The 24,551-nt window shown below is 38.9% G+C and overlaps 1 protein-coding gene and 1 long non-coding RNA gene across 2 annotated transcripts; both read right to left on the bottom strand.

The window, feature by feature from the left end:
• Positions 1 to 843: 843 nt before the first annotated feature.
• Positions 844 to 5,480, bottom strand: LOC130096937 (uncharacterized). The gene is made up of 3 exons (XR_008808244.1): positions 5,439 to 5,480; positions 4,997 to 5,097; positions 844 to 869 (listed from the first exon to the last, which is right to left on the bottom strand). It is a non-coding gene; the product is annotated as an uncharacterized LOC130096937 (long non-coding RNA).
• A 6,692-nt stretch (positions 5,481 to 12,172) lies between these two features.
• LOC130096936 (uncharacterized) lies at positions 12,173 to 21,728 on the bottom strand. The gene is made up of 4 exons (XM_056263640.1): positions 21,693 to 21,728; positions 21,250 to 21,350; positions 14,238 to 16,882; positions 12,173 to 13,798 (listed from the first exon to the last, which is right to left on the bottom strand). Exons 1-4 carry the CDS (start codon positions 21,719 to 21,721, stop codon positions 12,233 to 12,235), a joined length of 4,341 nt encoding a protein of 1,446 aa, XP_056119615.1. The 5' UTR covers positions 21,722 to 21,728; the 3' UTR covers positions 12,173 to 12,232.
• Positions 21,729 to 24,551: the final 2,823 nt, after the last annotated feature.

Raw genomic sequence — 24,551 nt, 5'->3', positions numbered from 1 at the left:
GAGAGAGCCGAGTTTCTTCATGAGACTCAATCTGCACTGGTAGCAGTTTTTCTTCATGTCATTGATTTTGTCATGAAATGCAGTAAATGTGGAAGCTGGCGTGTCTGTCAGAAGATCACTGCATTTCATCTCAGTCGTACTCAAACTCTCAATTACTGATTCAACTTCTGAGCTTAAACCCATGCTGATTGCATGTTGAAACTTTACAACTCTTGAGAAAAGTTTATCCAAAGGATAAAGCCAAACTCTCAGAGGAACCGCAAGCTCTTTGTTTTCTCCCAGCAGTTTTGGAAGATCTTCAAAAACCTTCATAGCATCTTCAAAAGTGGTCGGGTTACGTGATAGCTGGAAGTCGCCATAAAATGTACACTTGAATTTTTGGGCAGCGGTCTTCAGATTGTCATTCAGATTAATGTTTGCACCGGCTGAAATGCTGATTAGCTTCCCAAAGACAGCTTCTACATCTACGTCTATCACTCTCTTGTCCTCATCTGATAAAACATTTCTATCAAACACAAAGCATGCGTCTGCTCCGTACAGCACTGCGGTCACTACATGTGTGGCGACGCCATCGTCATAGTGAGCCATGTCTCCAGAAGCAAAGTGGTTCATGATCAGTTCTTCAAACTTACTGGTGGAATGATAATGTAATGTCAGTCTCTGTTGATTGAATGATCTCTTGGTGTCCTTGAGATAATTAGCAGCTCCAGTTACACTGATGAGTCCTCCTAAAACACTCAGTTTCAGACATCCATCAATATTGAGCAATCTAGACTTTTCCTCAATCGAGTCTGAAGCGGTGACTGTGAAAACTGTATTGATTTGGGGTTTAGTGCTTATGTTCTGCTCATTACTCCAAAGTCTGATTCCTGTAATGGAGAAAAATAAACAATTTATAACTAAATACTTTATACATTAATAAAACAGCAATTTAATCTGCCCCTTCAAGGCAACCTTCATTTTCTCCCAGCAGAGTAATACCAAAAAAAAAAATGCTTGCCCCATTGGTCATTCTCTTCCATTTATTTTTATATTTATTTTTATATTTATTTACATAAATTACAGGTGAATCGCTAAATATAAGCAACATTTGTGGATTATCACATAAATTGTGGTTGTGGGCTGGAGGAGAACTGGAGCGAATAGCCCTGTTTGATTATTTCCAGAGCCATGAGAAAGAGTTGCGACACGCTTTGATGTCGCCGCGACGGCTGTCACGTGGTTCATGTAAGCCCCAATAGTTCCAAAACATACGCTGGCTGTCATGTTCTTCTATGGACAGACAGCAGCGATTGCATTATTAAACGGTAGATATAAAATAAAACACACAGCCAAGTACTTTTTAAGCTGTTATTGCATTTTGTTAATGTCAGTTTTGCATTTGGAGAGGCAGGGTGACAACTTAGATAAGTTTTAGGCTATATTTTTGGAGGGAAAAGCTTAGTGTTCATGTTCGCAAGGGTAGTAGCACTGGCTTTAGCGGCTCTAACTTAACTTTTCCATGTCATTCATCTGATGATGGACGTCTCATGATATTTATTTTAGCACAACTGGGCTGTATTAGGCTATTGATTCCCGTGATCTTGCTTATAAATTCCGCTTCGTGATCACGCAAAGAGGTCTGCGGTCCGTTCAGAACTCCAACCAACATAAAATATAAATAATTACGCTGTGCATGTACAAATGAATGATTTAGGAGGGAAATAGACTGCTCCCATAACGTAGAAAGCAACGACTATATACAGCAATGTTCGGTAAATATTCAACCGAAAAATATTCTTCATAAAATTAAACCGGAGAGATAGTTAATGAGTGAATTAACTATGTTCCTAAATACATATAAGCACATATATGCATAACCCTAACCCATTTAAATAAATGAAGTGTGTGTGTGTGTGTATGTATAATATTATATATAGGCTATATATATATATATATATATATATATATATATATATATACATACATATAAAATTTTATTAAAAATATTCTATATTATACATCAGGTTACCGTAAGTAAGTTAGTTAGCGAAGTGTTGGTCACGTAAGCTATCGCTGCAATTAACCTATTATCTTCCAATAAACATTTACTAAAACTGGCTACATAAAATATAACTACAGACTAGATTCACGAGAGGTCGGCTAATGTGTGTAAAAGTAAAAAAATACAGTAATTTCATTAATTTACCAGCGAGGGTACTTCGGAAGCACTGAAAATGAATGGCGTTCAATGCTGGAACTATCAGTGTCTGGAACTATCGGCCGCTCCACGACACGCGTTACTTCCGCATTCCAAAGTTCCTATGGCGGTCTATGGGAGTGTCGCAACTCTTTCTCTCTATGGCTCTGATTATTTCTAAAACACAATCCGACACGGATCCGGGAACTGAACAGGGGGTTTGGAGGTAAACACATGGTCGCTTTGGGGGTGGTCTGGCCTTGGCAGGACTCAACCTCCTCCTGTTCATGCCCGAAACATCAGGGCTGCTTGGGATCCAGCTCCAGCCTAGGGGGTGGTCCCTGACACCTAGGAAGCGGATAGCGCTTAGCTGGACGGAAGAGCTGCTTCACCTTAGGTTACACTTTGGCCTGTGGCTGAGCGGGTGCAGGAGACTTGAAATGCTGCCGAGTCGATGACGACTTAGAGCGACTCAAGGCAGAGGAAGAACTGGCCCGCTTCAGCAAGAAGTGGGGCATCGCCTGCAACGACTGCAAAGCCATCAACTGCAGAACCAAATAGACCCGATGGAGGGAAAAGGGATGAGCCGGCCTTGGTCTTCCACCGAGGGCCGTGGGTGGGTAGAGGTACGTGAAGACGGCCTCTTCCAAAGAGGGAAGGTTGGTTTACCCTTTTTCTTCCATGCCATCAACCGAGGTGACGGCAGATGAAGAATAATAATGGACGCATGCTGAGTAGTTATTCATGGACTTCTGGGAAGAACAGGGTTGGCGGTGCCCCGGCTGCAGGAACCATTCATCGAGGCAGCTGTGGGCCGACCACTCCAAGCCCAACTCTTCTACAGCCTTTTACAGCTCAGCGGATGAGATGAGCTGTACAATGAGCTGTTTCTGTCTCTTCGGGGAAAAAAAGTAATTTGAAAGACTGGTGCTGGCCTGCCTGAGGGACATTACTGGACCCTTGCTGGACCCCCTGCAGTTTGCATATGAGGAAACAGGTCTGTGGATGATGCAGTCAACATGGGACTGCATTATATCCTACAACATCTCGACAAACCAGGGACTTCTGTGAGGATCCTGTTTGTGGACTTCAGCTCAGCCTTCAACACCATCCTCCCAAACCTCCTCCTGTTCAAATTAACCAAACTCTTTTTGCCCACCTCCATCTGTCAGTGGATCAGACATGCAGCAGCTAGTGAGGTTGGGGAAATTCTCATCCAGCACTTGCATAATCAGCACTGGCGCCCCCTAGGGGTGCGTTCTTTCCCACTGCTCTTCTCCCTCTACACCAGGGGTAGGCAAGTTCGGTCCTAGAGAGCCGCTATCCTGCAGAGTTTGGCTCCAACACTGAAAAAACCTCTCCTGCCTATAGCCTTAGTAATCCTGAAGACATTGATTAGCTTGTTCAGGTGTGTTTGATTAGGGTTGGAACTAAATTCTGCAGGACAGCGGCTCTCTAGGACCGAACTTGCCTACCCCTGCTCTACACCAACGACTGCACCGCTAAAGACCCCTCTCTCAAACTCCTGAAGTTTGCAGACAACACCACACTCATTGGTGATGATGAGTCTGCTTACAGACTGGAGGTTAAAGAGCTGGCTGTCTTGTGCAATTATTGCAACCTAGAGCTTAACACGCTCAAAACAGTGGAGATGATTGTGGACTTCAGAAGAAACACATTCAGTCACTCAGGTTCCTGAGCACCACCATCTCTCACGACCTGAAGTGGGAGTTCCACTTAAACTGGACCCTTCACACTAGAGGTCTGCTACCCGAACCTGAGGCTATTCATTAAACAACCCGAACCCGACCCGAAACCGGGTCGGGTTCGGGTTTGTAACTAAGAAAAAACTCTATACATATATATAGTTTGTGTGCCATTTGCTTGCCTGCTTGCTGTGTTGTGATTGCAAATAAGAGCAAGCGAGAGAGAAAGTAGGCCTACGCAAACAATTTTTTTATAAAAAGATATATGAATCATTTTTATTTTATCAAATACCATTTTAAAAACTGTTTTGCGGACGTGCTCCGGGGCGCACTATTTCAGTCACAACACCTCAATCAGAGGAGGACGGCGGCGGTGAAACCTTTTTGTTTAATTATTGTTGCAAGCAATCATTCAACACAGCATATTGCAAAAAAGAAAGTAAAAAAAGTACTTACTGTGAGAATCGGACCTCGGGTTCAGGCTTAAAATATAACCGTATTTGAGTCGGGTCAGGTTAAATGATTTCGGGTACGGGCCGGGTTCAGGCTTCAGTTTAAAGCCCGTGCAAACCTCTACCTCACACCAGGCAGTTACTCTTTGAACTGGCGCTACAGAGCATTGAGCACCAGAACGGCCAGGCGTAGGAACAGTCCTCAGGCAATCCATCTCATGAACAGTCAATGCCCCCATTTGGCAATAAACGTGCAATACTGTACACAACACTATTTATACATTTATTTGACACACCATACATATTATTTACATTTCCTTGCATTTTTACATACCTGTCCATACATATATGTCTATTGTCTAATTTTGTATATTGTGTATTTTTTTTTATTTTTTTTGCATATCGTTATTTCCCATTTACTCTATTTTTATTATTTTTATTATCTGTGTGCTGTCACTGTCTTTCTGTTTGTGCTGTGGAAGCTCTATCACTAAAACAAATCCCTTGTATGTGCAAACATATCTGGCAATAAAGCTCTTTCTGATTCTGATATAGCCAAATTATTTTTTATATTGTAGGTTCTTTACTACAATCTCATAAGTAATTTTACTCAAATCATTCATTAAACCTTCACAGATTGTTGAACAGTGGTTGATCACCTGGTACGAGAGCATCTCTCCTGAGGTCATACAGCATCCCCAGCTGGAAGGGTCTCCCTAGAGCTGCAGTCTCTATTGAATTCACTCCCACTGGATCCATGCTGGACAAAACACAGAAAAGAAGAGATTAACTAATGAGGTTATTGATAGTGGTTTGACCATTTTGTTCATAGCTTCCGATTCGGAATTTGGTTCTTAAATATCACCATTAGCGCCATCTGGTGGGCCTCTAAAAATAGCGCAATGCACTTTCCTCAAATTTTTATTAAGGTTTGTGTAATAATTAGTAGGTATTAAACTTTGGCAATTAATTCAGCACGAATTAATTCTTTTTAAAAACGTCAATTTTTTTTGTTAAACAAAATATTTATTTAAAGCATGCTATTTTACATAAGGTATTAACGAAACAATGCAGACTCAATTTACAATATATAAGTCTCACCCTTTCGAAGACAGTTGAGTATCTGTCATGACTGGTTCCACACATGGGGAGTCAAGGTTACAAAGCAATGTCTTGTTAAATGAAATACAAATTAAATTATTTTTTTCCACAAAAGACACAATGTCTACTGAAGACCTAAACAAACTGTTAGAGCCTACATGAGAGACGGTCGTGATCTGCGTTTCCACTGAAGGACTGATACACGCGCAGCGCAAACTGAGATTTGTCATTATTTGCCATTAAGAGAAACACATTCATTCTCATTCAGTTGCTCCTATGAAATATGCGGAAGTATCAAAATACGAGGAAGTCCAGAATCACGGAGAAGAAACGAAGGCACATTGACAAATGAAACATGAAACTTAATAAATACGATGACAATTGCATGTTTTCATCAAGCAATCTCGGGTATTTTTCAAAGAATAATCAATCTGCAGCATGAAGCTGATATGAAAAAGTGAAAAGGCATCTGTGCTGATCCTGTCCTTTTATTGTGTAGCTATGTTGTCTTTCATTACTGTATATGGGCGGGTCTTTACAGTAATCAGGTAATAATTAAGTGAAATTAAGCTACTTACTGTTTTAGGTTCCTTCCGGTTTCAAATGACTTTAAATCTTGCAGGTAAATAGATCAACAGGTATTTACAGGATACTGAGGGAAACGCCCTCTTGATCATGTGATTTAGAGGAAAATAATGCTGTTTACCATTGAACATTTTAATTAATTTCCCTTTGAAAAAAATGATAATAAACTTTGTGCTTGGGTCAGAGGTGACATTTCATATCAATTTTTTTTGTTTGTGTGTTTGTGTATTGCCAATAACCTTTCATCGTTACATCATAGCCTATGTTCACTCCATCAAAGCATTGTAAAATGGATATAAGAGGTAAAAATTTACAAATAAACAGTGTCTAAGAGCAAGAATAAAACAAGCTAGGATTTCACATTTATTAGTGTTCAATTTAACACCTGATGCCTTTGAGAACTGACTGATTGAATCTAACGCTCTGGAAATTTGCCTTTTGTCTTTTAGAAATAAAGTTGTGTCGTCCGCAAACTGACTTATTATGATATGCTTTCCCAGGATGTTGAAGCCATCAGAATTGTTCATTCTAATTCTAATAGACAATAGTTCAGTGACCATTATAAATAATAAAGGAGAGCTGTTGCAGCTTGTCTAATGCCCCTCTTAACTGTGAATCGTGAGCATGTGCCGTGCTCCAGAGATACACAGCTGTTAATATCATTATGTAGAGTAGACTAATTAAATTTGAGAATTTCTGTCCAAAACCAAAATGTTTAAAGTTTCTAAAATAAAGGGGTGTTCAACTGAATCAAAAGCTTTGTAAAAATCTAAAAATACAATAAAACCATGTTCTACCAATGTAAGACTGTACTCGATCAAGTCTATAGTACCAATCGTATGTTATTATGGATAGATCTTCCAGCAAGAAAGCCAGACTGAGTTTCATTTATGATCTGTGGTAGGCATTTTTTCATCCTAGCTGCAATAATTCCCGATAACAACTTATAATCAATGTTAAGAAGTGTAATTGGTCTTAAATTATCTAACAATCTTTTATCTTTGCCATGTTTAGGAATAAGTATTATTAGGCCTTGTTTCATGCTTGTCATTAATTCATTCTTCAATATGCATTCTTGAATTGCCTTAAATAATAAATGTCTGATTTCTTTACAAAAGAATAAAACTCGGCAGTGAGCCCGTCGGTACCCGGAGATTTATTCAATGACAATTTCAAGCTCACGTCATCCAATTCTTCTACTCTTAAATCGGACTCACAAAATTCTTTAGACGAAACATCAATCTTGGGTATGAAGTCCTTTATTTCTTTTTAAAAATTTGAGGAATCTAGTTGGGAATATGCAGAGGTGTAAAGATTATTATAAAATGTAAAAGCTGAATTTTCCATGGTTTTATTGTCCTTGCACTCTACTCCATTTATCAGTAAACTTGATATTGCCTTATTTTCCTGTCTTCTCTTCTCTAAATTACTGAAATATGAGGTGTTTTTTTCTCCTTCCTCTATCCACTTTGCTCGTGATCTCACAAACGCACCTTGAGCTCTTTTGCTAAACATGTCATCTAATTTGACTTGCAATATCAATTATTTGCTTCTTTCTTCACTGTTTAATTCTGTCTTATCACAGTATTTACTAATTTCCTGAAACAGATTCACTTCGTTTTTCCCTGGCAATCTCCTTGCTAACCTTAATAGAACATTCTCGAATTCTATATTTTACAAATTCCCATTTATTACAAAAACTATCAATTGTCTCATTATTTTCAGTTTCAATTATTATTTCTTTTATCTTTGTACAATACTCTTTATTTTTTAACAGACCGGAGTTAAATTTCCAGTAGCTTTTATTTTTACTTATTTTATCAACTGGATTTAATTTAATTTCTACAATACAATTATCCGTTAATGGGGCTTTGGAAATCAAGATGTCTGAGACAAATTCTGTAAGCGATTGATCAACGAGCCAGTAGTCAATCCTGGATTTACAGGTGTTATTAGGTTTAAACCAGGAGTATTGTTTAACTCCTAAATTTAAACTTCTCCAAATATCTATCAGGTGGTTTTTATTCATAAAATCCCCAATTGTATGATTAAAGTGGTGTCTGTCAAATTTAGTGGGCCATCTATGTTCCCATTCATCAGGTGACATATTCCAGTCACCTCCCATTAGAATAAAGTCTGTTGGATAAAATGTTTTGAGCTCTGATAAAGTGTTTGTAACATCTTCAAGCATCTGTTTATTTTGGGCAGTGGTTCTATGACCATATAAGTTAATATGAAAAAATAGCCATCAATTTTTAAGACCACCAGCCAATGCCCTTGACTATCTGTCCTGTATGCAATTATATCACCTGGAAACCTATTAAAGCAAACTGCAACACCAGCAGACTTGTTAGTCCCATGACTAAACAGTATTTGATCACCCCATTGGTTAGACCAAAACATAACATCCTCTTGGGAAGAATGAGTTTCTTGTAATAATAGACATTGTGGTTTTCGCCCTTTACAAAATAAAAATAGTGCCTTTCATTTGACCAAATCTTTTAGACCCCTCACGTTTAGTGAAGCAAAGGAAACTGAACAATTGAACATTGCTCGAGATACTGAAGATAACTAAAAAGTGCAAACAAAAACAAAACAGTAAAAACTTGCTTCAAAGCTTATTTAAACAAAACAGTAAGAACTTACTTCAAGCTTACTCATGCTGGTTCGTAAATACAAAAAAGTCCCTTGTCCTTTTAACGCACTCCTTTTACACCTAGTGTAAGTAGATCAAACCTTTCTTTGCTTAATCAATTTGACGACCCTCTATGTATCCGTGCGGCCCGCGGTAATAAGCACGCTTTCCATCCCGACGAGCCTGTCCAATCTGCGGCCACAGTTTCTTCCTTGCCTCCCTGTCCTCTAGCGGAAGCATCTCGGCGAGGCGGACGCCTTTCTCTCTGCACACCAGGGAATCCTTGCATCTCCGCCACAACTCCTCCTTGACAAGTCTCCGGACAAATAAAACAACTATGTGCCTACTTCTGTTATCTTCTTTACGGCCGACTCTGTGAACAATGGCGATTGCTTCTTCGAGCTGCCGCCGTTCCATGTTGGGGGCGATCTCACTGAAGAGTTGAATGACGTCTGCTCTAACGTTCTCGTCTTTTCTTTCCGATAAACCTCTCAGTTTCAAACACCATCTCATCTTGTATCTCTCTTGTTCCCAGATTCTTTCTTTAAGCTCATTGTTTTCTTTGGACAGACATTCGCTGCACCTTTCCAGCTCGTTTATTTTCCCCTTGCATTCCATTACTTCTTCAGCATTGAACTGCACCGCTTTAGCTAGGCTAGCAACCATGCTGCTACTCTGTTTAGCTTGCTCTCGAAGTTGTGACAGTTGCTCATTAAAGTTCTTTTCTAAACTTTGAATGGCTTCCAAAATGGCCAAGTTAGAGACCTCACCTTCCTTTAAAGAAGTTTTGCTCTTCTTCCCGGCTGGAATCTTACTTGGAGTTGATGGCACGGAGTCTTTTCTTTTGCTGATTGTGCTAACTTCCATAGCGTAGTCATGGTCGGTAGATTGCTCTAGAATCTTTGTGTCCTTAGCACTCATCGCAACTTGCTTCTTTTCACTGTCTCCATCTTTAAATATCAGTCTAGCTGGTTTGATCATACTTCATTATACTTTTCCAAATAATTGGAGTGTCTTTTATAAGCTTAAAGTCAAAATTCGGGACAATTTTCTTCCGACTCTAAAGCGAGCGACTGATCAACACGCCATCTTGCCCAGAACCCGGCTGCAATACAAGTGCATAAGTTAGTTTTGCACCTCATATATCGCGAAAAGAGTCGCAAAAGTCAAGGCACGAAATTTGAATTTGCAGTGACAGATTTGAGAAGTTGCAAGTGCCTACTCGAGGTTGTATTGCGAATGTGAATGTAAGAATAAATGCAAATATTACATGTTTGTGACTGTATTTCTGTGAATGGCATTTTACACATTTGTGACTACTTGTCTGCAGCTTCAAATTCAGAATACAGGTTTGTGACTATTATCTGCGAGTGCAAATTTCAACATTCAACTTCAGATTTTTATTTGACCGGTTTTCACATTGGAGCTGTGAGTGTAAATGTTCACATACAAGTACGAATATGTATTGTAGGCCTACAAGTTCTCAAATTCACATACGTGCTCTCGAGTATTGCTACTCTTTTACCTCAGACTGATCTCATGAAATGGCGTATGTATGACACGCCAATTCGTATTTCCATTTTTGGCGTGCTATCAACACGCATAATCGCTTTTCAGCGTGTTTATCAACGCCTTTGACTTAACGTTATATTACTGTATTATGTATATATAAATATATGACCTACCCCAACCCCGTCCCTAAACCTACCCGTCACTGGGGTTAATACCATTTATGAGTCTTCTCCTACCATCCTAGGAAAAGAAATATCGCTCCACAGATGTAGATATAGATTTTGCTTCGTTTCGCTCGGACATTTAACGGCGTACACATACACGCGGAATCACTCGGACATTTAATGGCGTAGACATACACGCAAAAGATTTCGGCGTGGACATACACGCGGATAGCTCAAAATGCGTATAGATAGCACGCCACTTGAATTGAAAGTGGCGTGTATGTTTACGCAAAGTCATGATGTCATGTTGTTTACCTTCATACTATGGAAACACCCTTAGCACTTTGCCTACTAACACACAATTATGACATTTTTTGTCTCAGTGCATGCATTGTCTTAGTTTGGCAGCGCCGCCGCTAGCTTAGCTTAGCATAGCATAATGAATGGAATCCTTTGTTGCCGGATAGCATGTCGTGAGTAAAAGTGATAATAAAAAAACGAATTACTTCTTGTGGCCTGCATATTCACGGGTACAAATAGCAATGCAGATAAAGACTAGGCGATTTCCTAGGCAGATATTGACTTGGGACTATATTGGGGTGAAGCACAGGCGAAGCACTGCTACTTGGGCACAGAGATATCGAAGATATTCGGTTCAGGTCACGCCGGTATGTTGAAGGAAGTTGCAGTGCTTCGTCTGTGCTTCACCAAAAAACGGTGGCGGGTTCCTTTAAAGACAGTCTTAACATGGTTATGCAACTGGCCCTACAGACCACTACTCTACTGTTTCAGCTGCTGTGGGATATTTTAAGAGACAGACAAAGTGGGACGGGATGATTCACATACTGATACTGACCAACACAACACACACTAGTGGAGATGAGACACACTATTCTGACATCTGCACGATCTACTGAACATTCAGTCAAATGTTGACGTTGGATGTCAGGTTAATTCAAATCCAAACTTATAGTGGAAAGTAATAATTAATGATTTATGATATAATTAAACAATATAAGGAAAACTGTAAATTCAGAAGTTGTTTAAAATGTTATTTTAAACGTCAAACTTTCTGTAATTTGTGCTGATTATAAAGTTCAAAACAGTTTCTCTGAAAACCACGTATGAGGTTATGATCTTATTTTTCAATCTCCCTGTGTGTAATGGGTGTTCAGAGAGTCTGGATGATTTTGAGAGCCATTTGAAGTAAACGTTGAATTAGAATAACAATAATGTAGTTTTGAATAAAGTGTTTGGTCAATGATTTTTGTGGTTTTGAATGTGCAGTTGTAGCTTTAAGAAATGTGTTAAAATCTTCAGGAAGGTGTCTTATTGAGCACAAATAAATAACCAGGAAACTAATTAAATTAATTTATTAATAAAGAGACAAATGTGATACAAGTTTCATATTCATTCTTTTAGCATATTTTTATTACAAGTTTGGAGCAATAAACCTGTGAGCCCCTAAAATATCATAAGTCCAGATTTATAAGTCCAGTAGTTTTTATTAAAGCCATAACACAATTGTCTTTCCCTGTTTCATGAAGGATAATACTCATAATTTTCTCATATGGCCTCCAGTGGACGTTAAAATGCACATCATTTTCCAAAATATATGAATTTGTTGATTTGTTGAATTTGTTGTGGGCTATTCTTTGAAAAATAAATAAATAATACTATAGCAGGAAATTACAAAAATCATTATAGCATTTGACATTTGCTAAACAGATGCTGTTACAAAGCAACTTAAAAATGAGAAAATTACAGAGATTTCTTAGGACCGTTTAAAAAAAACATATAGGGGCAGCATGCTGGTGTTGGTGTTGGTGGAAAACCAGCAAATGCTCATGCTTTTCACAAGCAAACCTTAATGTGTGACCACAGATGTTAAGTTGCATTTAAAAATAATTATGAATTATTTTTATGATTCCCAGAGCTCTATTTTTTTCTCCTGCTCTCTTCTTGATGTTTTCCAGTATTTCAGCCTTTTCAGGCTCATTTATTTCCTTCAGCTTCTCATTTAGAAAATCAACATGCTGAAATGTGTTCAGAGAATCAGTGTTGAGTGCGATCTTCTCCAGAGTTTCCACACAGTGAAAAGCTTCAATCACCAGCTTTACTTTCTCTTTCTCTAATTCGTGCAGTTCTTCTTCCAGCTTCTTGACCAAATACTCACCATCCCCAATTCTGTCATTATATTTCTTCTTTAACTCTTCATATGTTCTCTTCTCCTTCTTTGTCTTTGTTTCATATATTTTTGCTCCTTTGACGTGTTCTTTGTAGTGGCATTTATTTGTGCACACTGTACAGTGATCATCTTTCATCACACTGCACCATGAGAGATTCTTGATCCACCAGCATCCTGGATAATGACAGTTCTCCTCACAGATTGTGCAGCATGTGGCCATGCTGGCTAGAGAAGGATCAATATCAACCTTCTCTTTGTAGGCCACGTCAACTTCATACTCAAAGTCTTTATTGTCTTCTACATCTTGCTTGTTCTGCTTCAGAGCTTCTTGACTTTGTTTCAGCTCTTTTTGCTTTAGTTCTGTCATGAGAACTCGTGACTGTAGATTAGAGATATTTGCCTCCAACTGTTTCCGTTGTTGTAACACATCTTGAGTCATATTTAAGGATTTTGGTTTTATGTTGTCAAGAAATTTGAACAATTGCGTCATTCCTTTAAAACTGAGATCCCATGATTGTTTCAGCCTCTGTTCATAGTATTCTCCATCATCATCATCTTCTTCATCATCAGTGTCTGACTGACGGTTATTAAACAGGAAAAACACCGGCTGATTCTTGTCATTCACTGCACACTTGATTTTAGCCTCTTTAACAGCCGTCAGGGCATTTCTAGGAGGCATTCCATCTGAGTGTGTGAAGAGCAAGATGATGTTTTCAGCAATATCTCTCCCAAATAAAGACTGAACAGCATCAAATATGTATATTTGTCTGTCAGAGAGTCGATGTTGTTGTGCCATAATCACCAGACACACTGCATGTATTTCATTGATTCCTGCAGATTTGATTAAGCTACACAAACTCTCAGCGATCTGTTTATCAAGATTAACTCCACGAGTGTCTCCATATCCTGGTGTGTTGATGATTGTTAGATCAGTTTTACTCTCTTGTGGATAAAACCCATAAACAGTGATGATGGAGGTCTGACTGTGAACTGATGTTCGGTTACTCTGATCATCTGTGATCTCAAACCAAACCTTGTCTTCTCTCTGAACATCTAACATGTAGTTGATCATAGTGTTGATTAGGGTTGTTTTTCCTGTTCCTGTTTCTCCCAACATCAGAATGGTTTTATGGGGTTTGGTTTTGTCTCTCTCTCCAAAGGTCATTTTTCTGTATGGTTCAGATTGATCCAAATTGTATGTCTTTGTTTGCAGACGATATCGAGCAGGATTTCCATCTTTGATTAAGATGCTTTTCTTGATAAGATCATTTTTGTTCTGTATATAAAGCATAAAAACACAATAACAATAAAGATGTTCATGCACACATTTTGTACAATCTCATATTTTGAAATCATCATCAAATTATAAAATGTTCACCAACATCCCTGATATAATAAAGGCCCTTTCACACTAACTCAACCAAGAAAAGGTATAAGCATTATACATTTATTATTTGCCATTTCCCCGCATATGCTAAATGACAGATTCGATTGATGTAATGATTTCTGTTTTGTATACTTCAAAAAACGTCTTCTGTGAGGCTAGTTTACCTGGTCACCTACAATAGAAACCTAAAATTGCCCTTTAATGAGATTCTATCAGCAATGCTTCTCATGAACAAGAACAGTGATTGTGTTTGAGGGTACAAGTCACGTGAAAAGGCTCAAGATAAGAATAACAGTGTTTTATGATATTTCATGAATGTACATCATACCTTTGTGGTAACTGTGGTGACATCAGATTCAGTGATGTAGTCGAGTTTCCCCACCGCTGCACATTTAATATTGTACTCAGTATCTGGTCTGAGATCAGTCAGAGTAACTGTGTCCTGGTTCTTTGACACAGTTTGAGATGTCCAGTCTTTCTCTTCCTTCATTTTGTACAGTAATTTGAACTCCTCTGTAGCAGGACCCGGTGGAGACACTTTCAGAACCACTTGCTTATATCTGACCTGTTGGACAGTGATCGGACAGTCTGGTTTTGATGGAGGAGTGAAGCAAACAGATTCATTACATCCATTTTCATACAGAAGAATGCAGGAACCTGGATGCTTTTCATGCTCTTTTATGAAAACCATAAATTTGCTCTGACTGCTATATGAAGTCATCAGCTCCTTAAATATTTTCAAATGTTCTCTCATTTTCTCCCGGATGCTTCCAGTGAGCCATGATTGAGACGCCACATCAGGTTTCTTCTGAGGATTTCTCATCATTTGAGGATTCATGTAATTTTCTTGTTCATTAAGCAACTCATCCGGCTGCTCAAGAGAACTGAAAGTGTAACAAAACACATTCTCCACCTGAATATCAGACAAATACGAGTCCAAGCTTGTGTTCACTTCGGCTCCAAAGTCCATTAACTGTCTAAGAAACTCATTAACGGTGTTTAATTCTTCTTCTTTCACCGTGATCCACTCTTTCAGACTCTTTTCACTGAATGGAGACTCATCATGAGCTTGAAGAAGATCCATCAGAGCACAAGACTCTTTCTCACAAGCTTTAACTGACTGGATCACAGATTTAATTCGGTCACTGAAATCTTGTCGATACGTTTGGCAGTTTTGCAGCATATCTTGTATTTTCTTATGAAGTGCACTAAAAGTTGTTTCCTTGATGTTTTCCAAAAGTAAATTGCACTTGTTTTCAATCCAACTGAGATTTTTGATAGCAGACTCTTTGGCCTTGAGGAGATTCTGGTTTATGACTGTGAGACGCGTCACATCACTCTCTACGGTGTAGTCGAGTTTTCCCACCGCTGCACATTTAATATTGTACTCAGTATCTGGTCTGAGATCAGTCAGAGTAACTGTGTCCTGGTTCTTTGACACAGTTTGAGATGTCCAGTCTTTCTCTTCCTTCATTTTGTACAGTAATTTGAGCTCCTCTGTAGCAGGACCCGGTGGAGACACTTTCAGATCCACTTGTCTATATCTGACATCTTCAATGATCGGACAGTCTGGTTTTGATGGAGGAGTGAAGCAAACAGCTTCATTAGATTCATTTTCATACAGGAGAATGCAGGAACCTGGATTATTTTTCATTTCTTTTGATGCAACAATGAATTTGACTGATTTGCTGTTGTTTAAATCAATCAAGTGTTTAAATACCCTCAGGTTGTTCCTCATCGTCTTTTGGGTGTCAGGCGTGAGCCAAGTCTTGTGTTCGGGTTTCTCCTCATTTTTTCCTTTCGTTGAAGAACTCAGGAAGGTCTTTTGTTCAGAAAGCAGCACATCTGTCCAGCTCAATGATGTGAAAGTGTAGCTGACCAAATGTTTAACTTCCAGATTCATTAGATTTTTATTGAGGTTGTTTTCTACCATTGCTCCTGAGTCGTTCAGTTGTGTGAGCAATGCTTTAATAATGTTAGATTCTTCCTCTTTCTCTTTCAGCCATTGTTCAAGAGCGCTTCTTTCAAATGGAGATTCCTCATGATCTCGTAGAAGATCGATCAATGCTGTGTCCACTATGAATTTTCCACGGATCTTTGGTAAGAGCGAGCCGAGTTTCTTCATGAGACTCAATCTGCACTGGTAGCAGTTTTTCTTCATCTCATTGATTTTGTCATGAAATGCAGTAAATGTGGAAGCTGGCGTGTCTGTCAGAAGATCACTGCATTTCATCTCAGTCGTATTCAAACTCTCAATTACTGATTCAAGATCTGAGCTTAAACCTGTGCTGATTTCATGTTGAAACTTTACAACTCTTGAGAAAAGTTTGTCCAAAGGATAAAGCCAAACTCTCAGAGGAACCGCAAGCTCTTTGTTTTCTCCCAGCAGTTTTGGAAGATCTTCAAAAACCTTCATAGCATCTTCAAAAGTGGTCGGGTTACGTGATAGCTGGAAGTCGCCATAAAATGTACACTTGAATTTTTGGGCTGCGGTCTTCAGACTGTCATTCAGATTAATGTTTGCACCGGCTGAAATGCTGATTAGCTTCCCAAAGACAGCTTCTACATCTACGTCTATCACTCTCTTGTCCTCATCTGATAAAACGTTTCTATCAAAAACAAAGCATGCGTCTGCTCCGTACAGCACTGCGGTCACTACATGTGTGGCGACGCCATCGTCATAGTGAGCCATGTCTCCAGAAGCAAAGTGGTTCATGATCAGTTCTTCAAACTTAGAGGTTGAATGATAATGTAATGTCAGTCTCTGTTGGTTGAATGATCTCTTGGTGTCCTTGAGATAATTAGCAGCTCCAGTTACACTGATGAGTCCTCCTAAAACACTCAGTTTCAGACATCCATCAATATTCAGCAATCTAGACTTTTCCTCAATCGAGTCTGAAGCGGTGACTGTGAAAACTGTATTGATTTGGGGTTTAGTGCTTATGTTCTGCTCGTTACTCCAAAGTCTGATTCCTGTAATGGAGAAAAATAAACAATTTATAACTAAATACTTTATACATTAATAAAACAGCAATTTAATCTGCCCCTTCAAGGCAACCTTCATTTTCTCCCAGCAGAGTAATACCAAAAAAAAAAAATGCTTGCCCCATTGGTCATTCTCTTCCATTTATTTATTTATTTATTTTTATATTTATTTACATAAATGACAGGTGAATCGCTAAATATAAGCAACATTTGTGGATTATCACATAAATTGTGGTTGTGGGCTGGAGGAGAACTGGACCGAATAGCCCTGTTTGATTATTTCCAGAGCCATGAGAAAGAGTTGCGACACGCTTTGATGTCGCCGCGACGGCTGTCACGTGGTTCATGTAATCCCCAATAGTTCCAAAACATACGCTGGCTGTCATGTTCTTCTATGGACAGACAGCAGCGATTGCATTATTAAACGGTAGATATAAAATAAAACACACAGCCAAGTACTTTTTAAGCTGTTATTGCATTTTGTTAATGTCAGTTTTGCATTTGGAGAGGCAGGGTGACAACTTAGATAAGTTTTAGGCTATATTTTTTGGAGGGAAACGCTAGTGTTCATGTTCGCATGGGTAGTAGCACTGGCTTTAGCGGCTCTAACTTAACTTTTCCATGTCATTCATCTGATGATGGACGTCTCATGATATTTATTTTAGCACAACTGGGCTGTATTAGGCTATTGATTCCCGTGATCTTGCTCAGACTGATCTCATGAAATGGCGTATGTATGACACGCCAATTCGTATTTCCATTTTTGGCGTGCTATCAACACGCATAATCGCTTTTCAGCGTGTTTATCAACGCCTTTGACTTAACGTTATATTACTGTATTATGTATATATAAATATATGACCTACCCCAACCCCGTCCCTAAACCTACCCGTCACTGGGGTTAATACCATTTATGAGTCTTCTCCTACCATCCTAGGAAAAGAAATATCGCTCCACAGATGTAGATATAGATTTTGCTTCGTTTCGCTCGGACATTTAACGGCGTACGCATACACGCGGAATCACTCGGACGTTTAATGGCGTAGACATACACGCAAAAGATTTCGGCGTGGACACACACGCGGATAGCTCAAAATGCGTATAGATAGCACGCCACTTGAATTGAAAGTGGCGTGTATGTTTACGCAAAGTCATGATGTCATGTTGTCTTGCTTATAAATTCCGCTTCGTGATCACGCAAAGAGGTCTGCAGTCCGTTCAGAACTCCAACCAACATAAAATATAAATAATTACGCTGTGCATGTACAAATGAATGATTTAGGAGGGAAATAGACTGCTCCCATAACGTAGAAAGCAACGACTATATACAGCAATGTTCGGTAAATATTCAACCGAAAACTATTCTTCATAAAATTAAACCGGAGAGATAGTTAATGAGTGAATTAACTATGTTCCTAAATACATATAAGCACGCATAACCCTAACCCATTTAAATAAATGAAGTGTGTGTGTGTGTATAATAATATATATAGGCTATATATATATATATATATACATACATATACAATTTTATTACAAATATTATATATTATATACATCAGTTACCGTAAGTAAGTTAGTTAGTGAAGTGTTGGTCACGTAAGCTATCGCTGCAATTAACCTATTATCTTCCAATAAACATTTACTAAAACTGGCTACATAAAATATAACTACAGACTAGATTCACGAGAGGTCGGCTAATGTGTGTAAAAGTAAAAAAATACAGTAATTTCATTAATTTACCAGCGAGCGTACTTCGGAAGCACTGAAAATGAATGGGGTTCAATGCTGGAACTATCAGTGTTTGGAACTATCGGCTGCTCCACGACACGCGTTACTTCCGCATTCCAAAGTTCCTATGGCGGTCTATGGGAGTGTCGCAACTCTTTCTCTCTATGGCTCTGATTATTTCTAAAACACAATCCGACACGGATCCGGGAACTGAACAGGGGGTTTGGAGGTAAACACATGGTCGCTTTGGGGGTGGTCTGGCCTTGGCAGGACTCAACCTCCTCCTCTTCATGCCCGAAACATCAGGGCTGCTTGGGATCCAGCTCCAGCCTAGGGGGTGGTCCCTGACACCTAGGAAGCGGATAGCGCTTAGCTGGACGGAAGAGCTGCTTCACCTTAGGTTACACTTTGGCCTGGGGCTGAGCGGGTGCAGGAGACTTGACATGCTGCTGAGTCGATGACGGCTTAGAGCGACTCAAGGCAGAGGAAGAACTGGTCCGCTTCAGTAAGAAGTGGTGCATCGCCTGCAACGACTGCAAAGCCATCAACTGCAGAACCAAATAGACCCGATGGAGGGAAAAGAGATGAGCCGGCCTTGGTCTTCCACCGAGGGCTGTGGGTGGGTAGAGGTACGTGAAGACGGCCTCTTCCAAAGAGGGAAGGTTGGTTTACACTTTTTCTTCCATGCCATCAACCGAGGTGACGGCAGATGAAGAATAATAATGGACGCATGCTGAGTAGTTATTCATGGACTTCTGGGAAGAACAGGGTTGGCGGTGCCCCGGCTGCAGGAACCATTCATCGAGGCAGCTGTGGGCCGACCACTCCAAGCCCAACTCTTCTACAGCCTTTTACAGCTCAGCGGATGAGATGAGCTGTACAATGAGCTGTTTCTGTCTCTTCGGGGAAAAAAAGTAATTTGAAAGACTGGTGCTGGCCTGCCTGAGGGACATTACTGGACCCTTGCTGGACCCCCTGCAGTTTGCATATGAGGAAACAGGTCTGTGGATGATGCAGTCAACATGGGACTGCATTATATCCTACAACATCTCGACAAACCAGGGACTTCTGTGAGGATCCTGTTTGTGGACTTCAGCTCGGCCTGCAACACCATCCTCCCAAACCTCCTCCTGTTCAAATTAACCCAGCTCTTTTTGCCCACCTCCATCTGTCAGTGGATCAGACATGCAGCAGCTAGTGAGGTTGGGGAAATTCTCATCCAGCACTTGCATAATCAGCACTGGCGCCCCCTAGGGGTGCGTTCTTTCCCACTGCTCTTCTCCCTCTACACCAACGACTGCACCGCTAAAGACCCCTCTCTCAAACTCCTGAAGTTTGCAGACAACACCACACTCATTGGTGGTGATGAGTCTGCTTACAGACTGGAGGTTAAAGAGCTGGCTGTCTTGTGCAATTATTGCAACCTAGAGCTTAACACGCTCAAAACAGTGGAGATGATTGTGGACTTCAGGAGAAACACATTCAGTCATTCAGGTTCCTGAGCACCAGCATCTCTCACGACCTGAAGTGGGAGTTCCACTTAAACTGGACCCTTCACACTAGAGGTCTGCTACCCGAACCTGAGGCTATTCATTAAACAACCCGAACCCGACCCGAAACCGGGTTTGTAACTAAGAAAAAACTCTATACATATATATAGTTTGTGTGCCATTTGCTTGCCTGCTTGCTGTGTTGTGATTGCAAATAAGAGCAAGCGAGAGAGAAAGTAGGCCTACGCAAACAATTTTTTTATAAAAAGATATATGAATCATTTTTATTTTATCAAATACCATTTTAAAAACTGTTTTGCGGACGTGCTCCGGGGCGCACTATTTCAGTCACAACACCTCAATCAGAGGAGGACGGCGGCGGTGAAACCTTTTTGTTTAATTATTGTTGCAAGCAATCATTCAACACAGCATATTGCAAAAAAGAAAGTAAAAAAAGTACTTACTGTGAGAATCGGACCTCGGGTTCAGGCTTAAAATATAACCGTATTTGAGTCGGGTCAGGTTAAATGATTTCGGGTACGGGCCGGGTTCAGGCTTCAGTTTAAAGCCCGTGCAAACCTCTACCTCACACCAGGCAGTTACTCTTTGAACTGGCGCTACAGAGCATTGAGCACCAGAACGGCCAGGCGTAGGAACAGTTTCTTTCCTCAGGCAATCCATCTCATGAACAGCCAATGCCCCCACTTGGCAATAAACATGTGCAATACTGTACACAACACTATTTATACATTTATTTATTTATTTGACACACCATACATATTATTTACATTTCCTTGCATTTTTACATACCTGTCCATACATATATGTCTATTGTCTAATTTTGTATATTGTGTATTTTTTTTTTTTTTTTTGCATATCGTTATTTCCAATTTACTCTATTTTTATTATTTTTATTATCTGTGTGCTGTCACTGTCTTTCTGTTTGTGCTGTGGAAGCTCTATCACTAAAACAAATCCCTTGTATGTGCAAACATATCTGGCAATAAAGCTCTTTCTGATTCTGATATAGCCAAATTATTTTTTATATTGTAGGTTCTTTACTACAATCTCATAAGTAATTTTACTCAAATCATTCATTAAACCTTCACAGATTGTTGAACAGTGGTTGAGCACCTGGTACGAGAGCATCTCTCCTGAGGTCATACAGCATCCCCAGCTGGAAGGGTCTCCCTAGAGCTGCAGTCTCTATTGAATTCACTCCCACTGGATCCATGCTGGACAAAACACAGAAAAGAAGAGATTAACTAATGAGGTTATTGATAGTGGTTTGACCATTTTGTTCATAGCTTCCGGATTCGGAATTTGGTTCTTAAATATCACCATTAGCGCCATCTGGTGGGCCTCTAAAAATAGCGCAATGCACTTTCCTCAAATTTTTATTAAGGTTTGTGTAATTACTAGTAGGTATTAAACTTTGGCAATTAATTCAGCACGAATTAATTCTTTTTAAAAACGTCAATTTGTTTTGTTAAACAAAATATTTATTTAAAGCATGCTATTTTACATAAGGTATTAACGAAACAATGCAGACTCAATTTACAATATATAAGTCTCACCCTTTCGAAGACAGTTGAGTATTTGTCATGACTGGTTCCACACATGGGGAGTCAAGGTTACAAAGCAATGTCTTGTTAAATGAAATACAAATTAAATTATTTTTTTCCACAAAAGACACAATGTCTACTGAAGACCTAAACAAACTGTTAGAGCCTACATGAGAGACGGTCGTGATCTGCGTTTCCACTGAAGGACTGATACACGCGCAGCGCAAACTGAGATGTATCATTATTTGCCATGAAGAGAAACACATTCATTCTCATTCAGTTGCTCCTATGAAATATGCGGAAGTATCAAAATACGAGGAAGTCCAGAATCACGGAGAAGAAACGAAGGCACATTGACAAATGAAACATGAAACTTAATAAATACGATGACAATTGCATGTTTTCATCAAGCAATCTCGGGTATTTTTCAAAGAATAATCAATCTGCAGCATGAAGCTGATATGAAAAAGTGAAAAGGCATCTGTGCTGATCCTGTCCTTTTATTGTGTAGCTATGTTGTCTTTCATTACTGTATATGGGCGGGTCTTTACAGTAATCAGGTAATAATTAAGTGAAATTAAGCTACTTACTGTTTTAGGTTCCTTTCGGTTTCAAATGACTTTAAATCTTGCAGGTAAATAGATCAACAGGTAGGCTATTTACAGGATACTGAGGGAAACGCCCTCTTGATCATGTGATTTAGAGGAAAATATGCTGTTTACCATTGAACATTTTAATTAATTTCCCTTTGAAAAAAATGATAATAAACTTTGTGCTTGGGTCAGAGGTGACATTTCATATCAATTTTTTTTGTTTGTGTGTTTGTGTATTGCCAATAACCTTTCATCGTTACATCATAGCCTATGTTCACTCCATCAAAGCATTGTAAAATGGATATAAGAGGTAAAAATTTACAAATAAACAGTGTCTAAGAGCAAGAATAAAACAAGCTAGGATTTCACATTTATTAGTGTTCAATTTAACACCTGATGCCTTTGAGAACTGACTGATTGAATCTAACGCTCTGGAAATTTGCCTTTTGTCTTTTAGAAATAAAGTTGTGTCGTCCGCAAACTGACTTATTATGATATGCATTCCCAGGATGTTGAAGCCATCAGAATTGTTCATTCTAATCCTAATAGACAATAGTTCAGCGACCATTATAAATAATAAAGGAGAACTGTTGCAGCTTGTCTAATGCCCCTCTTAACTGTGAATCGTGAGCATGTGCCGTGCTCCAGAGATACACAGCTGTTAATATCATTATGTAGAGTAGACTAATTAAATTTGAGAATTTCTGTCCAAAACCAAAATGTTTAAAGTTTCTAAAATAAAGGGGTGTTCAACTGAATCAAAAGCTTTGTAAAAATCTAAAAATACAATAAAACCATGTTCTACCAATGTAAGACTGTACTCGATCAAGTCTATAGTACCAATCGTATGTTATTATGGATAGATCTTCCAGCAAGAAAGCCAGACTGAGTTTCGTTTATGATCTGTGGTAGGCATTTTTTCATCCTAGCTGCAATAATTCCCGATAACAACTTATAATCAATGTTAAGAAGTGTAATTGATCTTAAATTATCTAACAATCTTTTATCTTTGCCATGTTTAGGAATAAGTATTATTAGGCCTTGTTTCATGCTTGTCATTAATTCATTCTTCAATATGCATTCTTGAATTGCCTTAAATAACAAATGTCTGATTTCTTTCCAAAAGAATAAAACTCGGCAGTGAGCCCGTCGGTACCCGGAGATTTATTCAATGACAATTTCAAGCTCACGTCATCCAATTCTATACTCTTAAATCGGACTCACAAAATTCTTTAGAAGAAACATCAATCTTGGGTATGAAGTCCTTTATTTCTTTAAAAAAATTTGAGGAATCTAGTTGGGAATATGCAGAGGTGTAAAGATTATTATAAAATGTAAAAGCTGAATTTTCCATGGTTTTATTGTCCTTGCACTCTACTCCATTTATCAGTAAACTTGATATTGCCTTATTTTCCTGTCTTCTCTTCTCTAAATGACTGAAATATGAGGTGTTTTTTCTCCTTCCTCTATCCACTTTGCTCGTGATCTCACAAACGCACCTTGAGCTCTTTTGCTAAACATGTCATCTAATTTGACTTGCAATATCAATTATTTGCTTCTTTCTTCACTGTTTAATTCTGTCTTATCACAGTATTTACTAATTTCCTGAAACAGATTCACTTCTTTTTTCCCTGGCAATCTCCTTGCTAACCTTAATAGAACATTCTCGAATTCTATATTTTACAAATTCCCATTTATTGCAAAAACTATCAATTGTCTCATTATTTTCAGTTTCAATTATTATTTATTTTATCTTTGTACAATACTCTTTATTTTTTAACAGACCGGAGTTAAATTTCCAGTAGCTTTTATTTTTACGTATTTTATCAACTGGATTTAATTTAATTTCTACAATACAATTATCCGTTAATGGGGCTTTGGAAATCAAGATGTCTGAGACAAATTCTGTAAGCGATTGATCAACGAGCCAGTAGTCAATCCTGGATTTACAGGTGTTATTAGGTTTAAACCAGGAGTATTGTTTAACTCCTAAATTTAAACTTCTCCAAATATCTATCAGGTGGTTTTTATTCATAAAATCCCCAATTGTATGATTAAGTGGTGTCTGTCAAATTTAGTGGGCCATCTATGTTCCCATTCATCAGGTGACATATTCCAGTCACCTCCCATTAGAATAAAGTCTGTTGGATAAAATGTTTTGAGCTCTGATAAAGTGTTTGTAACATCTTCAAGCATCTGTTTATTTTTGGCAGTGGTTCTATGACCATATAAGTTAATATGAAAAAATAGCCATCAATTTTTAAGACCACCAGCCAAT

Source organism: Rhinichthys klamathensis, unplaced genomic scaffold, assembly GCF_029890125.1.
Source record: "Rhinichthys klamathensis goyatoka isolate OS25496 unplaced genomic scaffold, OSU_Roscu_1.1 h1tg000209l_1, whole genome shotgun sequence".
Classification (NCBI taxonomy): Eukaryota; Metazoa; Chordata; class Actinopteri; order Cypriniformes; family Leuciscidae; genus Rhinichthys; species Rhinichthys klamathensis.
Note: the sequence above shows the minus strand (reverse complement) of the source record. Positions and strands in the feature narration are given on the sequence as shown.